Source organism: Vipera ursinii (assembly GCF_947247035.1).
Source record: "Vipera ursinii genome assembly, chromosome: 6".
In the NCBI taxonomy this organism is placed as follows: domain Eukaryota; kingdom Metazoa; phylum Chordata; class Lepidosauria; order Squamata; family Viperidae; genus Vipera; species Vipera ursinii.
In genome coordinates, this window is record NC_139515.1 from 77,189,892 (window position 1) to 77,201,459 (window position 11,568).

Consider the following 11,568-nt stretch of genomic DNA (forward strand, 5'->3'; position numbering starts at 1 on the left):
ACTACTTTGAATGACCTCCAAATACACCACTTCAGAAGAAAGAAGTTGAAGAGTTCATTTCTGAAGAATTCTAAATATAGGGAACTGAATTGCTTCCTTAAACATTTACTCACTTTCAAAAACAAAACCTAGTATTATCCACAAAAGGATGCTTACTTTTTGATTGTTTCTTGTTTGACACAAAAGCATGGATGTTGATGTTGTCAACTGTTATGTATTGGTCTTAAGGGAACACCAGGAGCGCTGGCATAACAGTTACCACCAGGTGGTGCTGAACCGAAACTGTTGTGGCCAGGATCAGTTTTCGGCGGGAAACAGAGGTTCACCCTGATTGGTTGGATGTGTACCTGGCCAGGTATATAAAGGGCGCGGGTAACCCCAATTCCCCCAGTACAGTCCCTTCACCTAATAAAGAGCTGCTATGCTGTACTCATTGTCTCGGTGTTCTTCCTGCTCTCCAGAACTCACTACTCAACCGTGGCAATGAAGGTGGGATCCTGCTTCACTTTAAGAGCTGAAAGTCACTAGGAGATGGCATCACTTGCTGGAGGAAAGAGGCATCTTTCCCCCACCTTGACGACCGGCTAGTCACCATGCTAGCGGCCACATCGGTGGAGCAGGATTCACGGAAGCCGGATGCAGAGATGGCACGGATCAGCCAGCCCCAAGAATTTGACATTCGTCACCCCGAACGGTGGGACTCTCACCTGGGACTGGTCGAAAATTTCCTCTGGGCAAACCGGATCGCCAGAGATGGCCTGAAAGTGGCGACCCTGCTCTGCATAAGTGGCCCCACCATTTATGACTTGGCCGTAAGCCTGTGCTCGCCGATGCCAATCGAGACCGTCTCATTCCAAGACCTCACTGAGAAGCTGAATGGCCATTTCAAGCCACAAATGTCTGAGCTGGCCTGGTGGTTCCAGTTTGTCCAGAGGGTCGAACTGCCAGGCAAATTGGCGTCAGAGTTCATCGCGGCCTTGCGGCAGGCTGCCCGCCTCTGCAAGTTCTCCAATCTGGACGAGAGGCTGCGCGACCGGCTCGTGTTCGGCCTACGCGACAAGCACCTGCAACTGAGGCTGTTTGCAAGGCCCAACTTAACCCTCCAAGATGCTCAGGATGAGATCTTGGCCAATGAGGCAGCCGGCGGTGCGGGGCAAACAGTCCAGACCCCCTGACCCAGCAGCCCAGGAGGATCCATCTACCTCAAAGACGCTGCATACGGAGAAGCAGAGGAGCGGAGAAGCAGAGGAGACCGGCATCGACCAGGTTCGGAGGAGGCTGGAACAATGGGAGCGACAACGAGGAAGCCAGGAGAACCAGAGGAAGGCAGTTCCCTTCCTGAAATGAGCAGGCTGCGGCGGAGACCACGCACGGACAAACTGCAAGTTCCGGTGGGCCATGTGTCGGGCCTGCAGAAAATCAGGCCACATCGCAGCGGTCTGCCGTAGCTGTTTTCGAGAGGGCCTCCACGAGCTACAGCCGGAGGACGTGCCGCGGAAAGATACCGGGGCCCAGAAATCGACCAGCATAGGGTTTTTCGAAAGCCGGAGGGCCATCTGCTGAACCGGGGCCCGCCAGCCACTTAAACCCAAATTTAAATTGGATGTCCATTTACAGGGCATTCCCTGTAAAATGGAGCTCGACTCAGGCTCTGCAGTCTCAGTCATCTCGTATGAGACTTTTAAACTTATTTGCGGCCGGAGCAAGCAGTGGGTCAAATTGAGGCCCTCCAACATTATCCTCACCGATTTCCAAAACGCCCCATTAAAAATCAAGGGGGAGGCCACCCTTTTAGTGCGGTTTAAGAGGTTCCAAGGGCACTTGGATATTATTGTAGTTGAGGGCCGGAGAACTAGTCTAGTCAGGCTAGATTGGTTTGAGGCACTAGGAATAGTAATATCAGGCATTCACAGGACCCTAGGGAATTACACTCTGGGCCAGGAACTACGGTCTGGGACATTTGTGGTTTCCAGGGGTGGTGGTTGACAAAACCGGGCCCTTATCCTGTGTACTAGGGGTGGAGGGGGGTCGTCAGGTCAGACGGCACATAGACCAGGTCAGGAAACGGGTTCCTGAACGGTCACAGAGCAACCATCCGGAAGACCACCCATCATCGTCATCAAATCCCCCCTACCAACAAACAACAGAACCTGAGCCCGAGGAGGACCTCACTGACCCAGAACTGTTTCCAGAGAGCCCTGTCCAGCTGGGACAACAACAGGCCCAGGACCGCTGCGACAACCCTGCCACAGGGTCAGACTCTGGGGTGGGTCAACCGGAAATGGTCAGCCAGGACTTAACTACTGACCCTACCATCCAGGATATGGGGGAACCCCTAAGACGTTCATCCCGGACTCACAGGCCACCCGCCTACCTCGCTGACTATGTGTGCAAATGAGGGGAGGCTGAGGGTCATTGTATTCTGGGAGTGCTGTTATTATTGTCATGTATACACCTGTATATAGAGACGATTGTTTGATCTCAAAGGGGGAAGGGGTGTTATGTATTGGTCTTAAGGGAACACCGGGAGCGCTGGCATAACAGATACCACCAGGTGGCGCTGAACCGAAACTGTTGTGGCTGGGATCAGTTTTCGGTGGGAAACAGAGGTTCACCCTGATTGGTTGGATGTGTACCTGGCCAGGTATATAAAGGGTGCAGGTAACCCCTATTCCCCCAGTACAATCCCTTCACCTAATAAAGAGCTGCTATGCTGTACTCATCGTCTCGGCGTCCTTCCCGCTCTCCAGAACTCACTACTCAACATCAACTTTCAGCTTAAGTATCCAAATAAAAGTCCAGGATTAGTTTCCTCTCTGAAAAACTTACTGTATATTGAATACATGGCCTGGTAAAGGCGAGGTAAAACTAACTCTAAAATCCCAAGGCATCAGACCATAGCATATAACAATGACTTTCCCAGCCAAATCTGTCTGCTATCTTCTTCACACCTTTTAGAATGTCCTTGAAAAGTTTCCATACTGCCGACTTTCAGCAAGCTTCCGTAGAACTGGAGAGGTTTCATTTCTCTAACTAACCCATTCACAAATAACACCCCTGCTCTCTTATTCTAATGGCAAGATGAAAACAGAAAGGCACATAGCTGCCAAATTTTCACTCTTGACAGGTGTAACTTCCTATGGTCCCAGTCTTTTCCCCTTATCCTATGGTTATTAAAAATAATAGTGCAATGATATCTTGAATAGTTTAAAAGAGCTGTTAAAATGCAATGGGCCACCCTCTTTGGGATGTGAGCTTTTGAATTGCCCATCATCTTTGGGGGGATAGCTAGCTTTTACTTGTAAGGGAAGAAGTTTCACTTTGCATTTTCCTATGATGAAGAAATCCTAGCTAAGAAATCTCAGAACTCAAAACCCAAAACTGCTGTGTTCAGAATGAAAATCAATCTGCACATGGTTCTAAGCATGTTCTGAAACTCTGCAGGCAGGAATGAATATGAACTTAACCAGCTTTAACTTAATATACCTCATAAGAGTAGATGAATAATAAAGAGTAGGCTTGTTTAAAGTTAGAGTAATGCAGGGTTTGTTTGTTTGAGATTTTGGGTCAAACGTGGAGGAAAAATTAGACCAAAAAAGGACCCTAAAATTAAGAATTTGGGACTTTGCTGATTTTTGTTATAGATTTGGGAGCAAGATCGTTTCATTTTATTTTTATTTTTGTTTCTTTAACGTGATGGATATATAGCTTGCCAGGAACAGCTTAAAGTTTGAAGGCCTCATTTACAATAAGTAAATATGACTCCCCAATGATTGGCACTAGTCATTTTATTATTGACCATTTTCTTAATTTGATGCTTTTATTAACGTGGTTGATATCTTTTGAGAGTCACTTTGCTGCAGTGGTTAAAGGTCCCAGACTAAATACCAGAAGAGGTCCAGTCCTGCTTTTGGGATGAAGACAATTGGATATCTTTACGACTGCCATTCTCTCTCACCACTAGGAAAGAGAAAAATAGAATAGAATTGAATATTCTTTATTGGCCAGTAAAGGTACGTTTTAAATTTAATACTGAGCAAACCAGTTTAGGTTACATCAGAACCAGGCTTTTTTTTTTTAAAAAAAAAGTGTCACATTTTGCTTTATTGGAACAGTCCTTCAAGTTTTCCTTCAAGGCTTCTAAATGAAATTCTGAAATAAAAATATCTAAAATCTGTTAGAAAGGGCAGAGAAAGTTTTATTTATAGTACTTCGTTAATTCTATAAGATATCAAAAGGTCTTCAGTCTTTCCTACAGTATTTTAAAATGACCTTAAACAGGGGACTTGTAGTGAAGGCACCTGGGATGTCACTATGCAAAAGACAGTTTATGAATTGATTACTTTTTCAACCATCTTTGTGAAAAGCTTGCTCCTGGAAAAAATGCAGAACATTTAAAAAATCGAAAAGAACAAAGGTTATTACTCATCTCTTATCTAATAAAATAAATAAATATAATCCCCAGCAGATGTTTTTGAAGGGTGGGTGGCAGGCTTGGCCTACTGTGTTTATGGCTATTATTCATTCTGTCCTTAGCTGTACTGGGAATAGATTTCTTTTAAGAGCCATCTTTTTGTGGCTTGTAATACAATGACGAAAAGTTGTAGCACTGGTTAGGGTGAAAAGGTCCAGGAAGAGGAAATGACCAACAACTGTAAGTTCATCTTGATTTGGGGTGAAATTTGGCAGAGTCTGTGCTATGGTCTTCTTTAAATAAGATTTAATGCATGCTAAATAATGAGAAATCTGGAACTTAATATTGCTTGTTGAACCTGAGTATATACTTCCATTTTTGACCCTCCCAATAAAATAAATACAGGAGTGTCTTGCATGTTTAGAGAGAAATGAATATTATAGAAGGCCACAATGGTGAATGTCTCCAGTGGCAGTATTTCTAACTCTTACCATCTGTGTCACCATAGCAACACCAGGCAAACAGATTAAAAATAAAAGAAATTGAACATGGGGAAATCACAGCTGGGAGCAACTATACTAAAAAATAAAACAAAACACCAAGTCTTCCATAAGATCAGCCCACACTGAAGGATTGATCTATCCTGAAGAACCTAAATTCTTCAGATAGAAACTATATATGGAATTCATAACATGTCAATTTTCCTCTAAGTAATTGGTGGGTTTTGGGGGGTCTTTGAGTCAGGGTTGAATCCTGGCAACTGCCAGGACAAGTCCTTGAGGTTTTCTTCAGAGGTAGTTTGTCCTTGCCTCTTTCCTAGAGGCTGAGGGAGTGTGAATGCCTCAAAGTCTCCCAGCTTGCTTCATGCCTGAGGTGGGACTAGACTTCCCAGTCTCCTAGTCCAATGGCTTGACCGCTACACCAAACTGGATCTCAACAGTTTGCAATGGGAATTTGAAATAGTGGCTTAACTTTATCCCGTTCACCTGCTTTCTACTCTCATCTGCTACTGCTAAGCTTGTAAGCCGCCCTGAGTCTTCGGAGAAGGGCGGGATATAAATGGAATTAAAATAAAAATAAATAAAAAATAAAATAAATCTCCTTTTATGCCCATGAGGTAAGGAAGTAGAGATGTTAAAACCCTACATGGTATAAGGCTAGGTTATTTTTCCAAGAATGCCTGCCTGCCTCACATATTGTCACAGGGACGACATGTTTCTTCTTTTAAATCTTGTCATTGGACTGAGGAAGCATGCCTTTTCTCTGACTGCCCGTTCTCTGAAATGATCTCCCCTCAATATTTTATATATTTATGTTTAAATAATCATGGCAATGAACATACCTATTACTCCTCCCTCCTCCTACATTTCCCACAACAACAACCCTGAGAGGTGGGCTGGGCTGAGAGAAAGTGACTGGCCCAAGGTCATCCAGCCTACTGTCTTGCCTAAGATGGAACTAGAACTCAGTCTCCTAGCTTCTAGCCTGGTACCTTAATCATTAGACCAAACTGACTTTTGACATGCTGTTTAGCAACATTTAGATGGTTGTTCTCTTCAACTTTTTCCCTCTACACCAGGGGTAGGCAACCTCGGCTCTTTTATGACTCATGGACTTCAACTCCCAGAATTCCTGACTCAGGAATTCTGGGAGTTGAAGTCCATGAGTCATAAAAGAGCCGAGGTTGCCTACCCCTGCTCTACACAATAGAAAGGAGATGCTGGTGTTTCTCCTTGACCAAATTATGTCTTTCCACCAAGAAAAGGGACAACCATCCAGAGGCTCCCCATTGTTATGAAAAGTTTTGCAGTCTTGGTGCCTTTCAAATGTGTGGACCTCAACTCCCAGAATTCCAAGCAAAGGGCATGCTGATTTGGAAATTGTGGGTGCTGAATTTCACAACTCTAGAGGAGATCCAGTTTGGGACAGGCTGCCTACTGAAGTGTAATGGTATGTGGGAATGAACGTGGGAGACAGGAGGAAGAGCCAAAGACTAGACAGCCATCATGGTAAAGATATTTCAGCCCCCAGAAACAGTGAGGACGTAAGAAGCATTTTAGAAGGGACCCTCCCTAGCTTTCTGGAAAATAACAGTAAAGGAAGAGAAAAATACTTACAGAGTTGCAAGATTATGTAAATGTAGCCTTACAATTCATGGTTTATGCTTCTTATCTGGACTATTTCAAAGGGCTTATGGGAAGTGATCTTCCATTTACTAACAGAATCTTTACTTGCCACAAGGTCTCTGCATTTTTTTATGTATTCCACTGTTCTAAATTAAAAGGAATGGAAAAATATGGAATTTCATGATGATATAATGCAACTATATTCTCTGCATTACAGAGTATAAGGGAGAAGTTCAATTTTGCCCTTGCTCCTTTCAAAGCTAGTTGCATCTAGTATTAACACTAATGCTGATTTCCTCTCCTTGCAGATTCCTGTGCTATTCTTTGAATTTTGTACATTCTTGACTACAGCACATTATTATCTCCTTCCAGTGCAAGCAATGTTTGTTTTAGAATTTTTTTTTTAAAAAATAAGTATAATATTTAAAAGTGTTTTATAGGGTGCTAATATGCTCTTAAGTGAACATGCTAGGTTTGGACCCTAGCAACATGCAACACTAATATTTAGTTTAAACATCTAATGTTGTCATAAAAGTCCCCATTATTTTGCATAAAAAAGCCACACCTATATATAACATTGCCTTTTAGCATGAATGGTTGCTAAAAAAATAGCCCTGCAAAAATATGCAGCTTTATAGATAATAATAATTCCTAAAATGGAAAGCAACACAAATGCCTAATTAGAATTTATAAGTAAACCATCGGATAATGTATTCACAGACCAGTCTCAACTTTGCCCTATAGCAGGGGTAAGCAACCTTGGCTCTTTTATGACTTGAGGACTTCAACTCCCAGAATTCCTGAGTCAACATGGCTGGTTCAGGAATTCTGGGTGTTGAAGTCCACAAGTCATAAAAGAGCCAAGGTTGCCTACCCCTGCCTTATAGTATGTATATGCTGTACTGAACTTAAAGAATTGTGGTTTAAATGGCTTCTCGTTCTCCTAATGAACCAATTTCATGCCATTTTGCATATCCACACTTTCTCACAAATCAACAAAAGTTCATGAAAATATGGATGTGGTTTCCTCTTTTGTTGCTTGAGTGCACAGTTGATAGCACATGGACTTTTGTAAATAGTTTTTGCAACCTTAACATAATGTCTTTGTTTCTATTAAAGAAGCAAACCATCTACTATACAAGGGTAGTGTTTCTCAACTTCAGTACTTGAAGATATGTAGACTTGAACTCCCAGAATTCCCTAACCAATATGCTGGTTGGGGAATTCTGGGAGTTGAAGTCCACACATCTTAAAATGGCCAAGGTTGAGAAACACTGCTCTATGTTATCCTTCATGCAAAGTTCTTGAATTTGACATTTCTGGCTAAAAAAGATGCATTGCTTAAGGAAACCATAAAATGATTATATATACATATAATATACATATAGATATGAAAAACAGGCTGTGTATGTGTGTGCATTTGGGGAGATAAGGGACAGATGATTCTAATGCTTTATAAAAATTATTGCTGGGAATTCGACATACTGTCTGGAAAAATATGTCTGGAAAACCCTAGGTTTCCTATTTAATTCTGTCTTCATGTGCATTCAAATAGATGTGCTTTAGTGTCTTGCCAGCAAATAATTTAAACCATTTGTAGAAGACACTCAGGATCCCCACCCATTAGGGCCATTTTACTTTCTGTTATAATATTTAATGTCAGTGGCAATCTAATTTTTAATGTGACAAAATTTGTTCTCTGGCAAAATATTAGCCTCGGATACTTCAGCATTTATTACAGGAGCACTTTGTCAACTGACGTATAATTGTCTCTGCTTTATGTTAGGGTTTTGTCCCATCGGCTGAAGATAGTGAAGCACTTAGAAATGGAGTCTTTTTACTGTATCCCTCAGAGTAGGAAATTGCACTTTTTCCAAGTGAAGTCCCACATTTCCTGTGGAACCTCTAGTCCATCACTGAACAGTGTGCCTATGCTGCAACTGTCGGTAGTCAACAATCAAAATTCCATTAAAAGAGTCTTGAAAAATGGAATTTTGGGAAAATGCTGAGAATTTGTTATTGAAAAATCCCATATGCCCTTATAAAATCCCACATGCCCTTATAAAATCCCATATGCCCTTGTAAAATCCCATATGCCCTAGTTTTGGTCTCTTTTTCTTTGGAGCAGAGCAGTGGATGGTCATCTCTATATCCATCTTGACATGGGTGCTCCCCTCTGTGCCCCAGTTTGTGTGTGTTTGTTCACATGATGTGAATGGTTACAATATTGTATGTTTTCATATAGTACATCCTATTGATTCTGCCTAAGGATGACTGACTTTGATATAGTCAGTCATGGTAGTATTGCAGACTAACTCTGCTGACTGCCAGCAGTTTGATCCTGACCAGCTCAAGGTCGACTCAGCCTTCCATCCTTGCTAGGTCAGTAAAATGAGGACCCAGATTGTTGGGCAATATGTTGACTATGTAAACCGCTTAGAGAGGGCTGTAAAAGCACTATGGAGTGGTATATAAGTCTAAATGCTATTGCTGTTGCTAGCCACTTTCACAACTAGGATTGATGGGACAATCCAGTCTAGCTAATTTCACTGTCAGTGGATTTGAGAACTGTTGGTAGAAAGGTAGTAGAGAAACTTAAGGAATCAAGAAATAAACTGGCCCATGCTTGACCACCATGAAGGGGTTTTTGCAAGACCTAACTAAACAGGACAAGAACATAAATCATGAAAGTTTGTCATCTGGTTTATCTGATTATCAGAAGGCAGCCCTGGTGGGTTTATTAAACCTTGTAATGTTAGTCTGGAAATCTTCCTGCAACATCCATGGGGTTCTGCCACTAATCATATGCTTTGGGGTGAACCAGTAGTTAACCTCATACCTGGGGTGAGATTACAATATGTACTTTGAGTTTTAACTGCCTTTTTATGGCTGCCAAATCCTGAACAGGCAGATTTGTTGTTCAAACTAAACAGGAGGGATTTTTTTTAAAAAAAAACGAATAAGAGAGACAGAAAGAGAAAAATTCTCTAGTTAAGAAAACAAAAACAAATCAGTGTTAATTCCTTGGCAGTCTATATGTGATCCTCCAGTACCCTTTTTTGGTCCATCAAAGCACTTCCCATCATGCCACTGATAGTTACTGAAAAAGCACTGATTTTCAGATTCAAATTCTACATTTTCATATTTTTGATACAAATAAGAGGCAAATTTGTTCTGTATACAAAGGGTGCATTTCATATCTGATGTTAGGCAATCTATCAATCTTGGTATAGTAAGGCTATTCCAAAGTAAATGTTAATAAGATTGAAGCCTTATGAGTTACTGCCTGAAATGTTGTACTGATTGACTATATGGTATTCTGAGGACAGTTGCCTTTGAAAGTGGCCCAGAAATTGAGCTGATCCAATCAACTAGGATCAGCTCCTTTAGCTGCACTAGAATATTGCTTCTTCATCAGTTGCACTAACCTCTAGTCTGTTAACTCATGCTCTGGTCATTTCCTGAGAGGATTACTGTAATGTCCTATACATGGGGCTACCTTTGAAGAATATCCAGAAGCTTCAGAATCCAGAAGCTTCTGGACTTTGGAATGCAGTGACATGGGCAGTTTGTGCTCCTCGTGCCATTTCCTTAAGAATCCCACGCTTGTGGACATAACCTGTTTTAAGAGTCTTCTGGAAGGACGTCAAGGATGGGGCCTATCTCACTTTGAAGTAGAGGAATGATATTCTACAGGATCGGTGCCATGACAGAAAAGGTCCATCTCCTGGGTCCTGCCAGATGAAACTCTTCTGTGGACAGGACCCACAGCATACCTCTTCTGCAACCTCATGGGATGGGTCGATGTAATTAGGTGCAGGCAGTCCCTCAAATAGCCTAGTCCCATGCTATGAAGGGCTTTAAAGGACAAAGCCAACACCATAAATTTGATCCAGAAGCAAACTAGAAACCAACACAGCTCATGGAGCAGTGGTGTAATATGTGCCGTTCTAAGGATACAAATAACTGCCTGCATCACTGTATATTTTGCACCAGTTGAAGCTTCCATATACTCTTCAAGGACAGCCCCACATAGAGTACATTACATTATCTATGGGTTCCCCCCAACTTAATTTTTTAAAACAATGTTTATTGCTTCATGCTGTATTTTAGAGGTTCTGATGAATAGGCTCAAAGTAACCCAATCCTTGGATACAAAGCATTTTTACAAGCAGACTTAAGGTACTTCAACTGCTCCTTTAAATATAACACAACCCCCCTCCCCATTCCCCCTCCCTGTTTTCTTTCCCAAGGAAAGATCCTTCTGGATGTCAGCATTGAGAGGCTTGGCAGGAAATTGCACAGAACCCTGTGAGGAACTACAAATATGTAGCCAAAATTCAAAAGTCAATAGATCAGGGGGGGCTTGTTCTGCATTCCTAGCAGCTATGGGAGGGTCTAGAGCAGTATTTGTCAACTTTAGCAATTTTAAGAGGTCTGTATAGCAACTTCCAGAATTCCCCAACCAGCAAACTTGCGGGGAATTTCTGGTAGTTGACGTCCAGACATCTTACAATCGCCAAAGTTGAGAAACACCGGGATAGAGAACCTCTAAACAACCATAGACGAAAACCTGGGGTTCCAGATCTTCCAGTCATCCAAACCCAGGCCTATTTTTGTGACCCCTGGAACTCTTCAAACCGTGCCACTGAACTTCAGTATTCTGCTATTTTTGGCTTGGAGAAGGCATGAAAATGGCTGCTCAAGCCCGGAATATGCTTACCGTATTTTCTGGCGTATAAGACGACTTTTTAACCCATGAAAATCTTCTCAAAAGTCAGGGGTCGTCTTATATGCCGGGTGCTGAAACTTTAGGGACAGGGCTGGCTGGAAAACCTGGAGCGGATCTCCCATTTGGTCTGCGCAGGGAAAGTGGGACCAATTGGAGAAGAAGCTGCAGTCTGTGACTTTTCACAGGCTGGGGTCTAGGCGTCTTTCCTTTTAAAGTTGAAGAGCAGCTGCAGTCTATCCCAACTTGAAAGGCAGGTGGGGAATGCAGCAGTCAGAGCAGCTGCTTAGCTCTAAGGA

General features: G+C 42.4%; 1 protein-coding gene across 1 annotated transcript; it reads left to right on the top strand.

Moving 5' to 3' along the window:
• Window positions 1–282: 282 nt before the first annotated feature.
• On the top strand, window positions 283–2,712 carry LOC310642053 (uncharacterized protein). Its single transcript, XM_083365432.1, has 2 exons — window positions 283–355; window positions 462–2,712. Exon 2 carries the CDS (start codon window positions 594–596, stop codon window positions 1,173–1,175), a length of 582 nt encoding a protein of 193 aa, XP_083221558.1. The 5' UTR covers window positions 283–355; window positions 462–593; the 3' UTR covers window positions 1,176–2,712.
• Window positions 2,713–11,568: the final 8,856 nt, after the last annotated feature.

Bases quoted from the DNA above. Each gene is read 5' to 3' on its own strand.
- LOC310642053 (XM_083365432.1), top strand. From the start codon at position 594: ATGCTAGCGGCCACATCGGTGGAGCAGGATTCACGGAAGCCGGATGCA.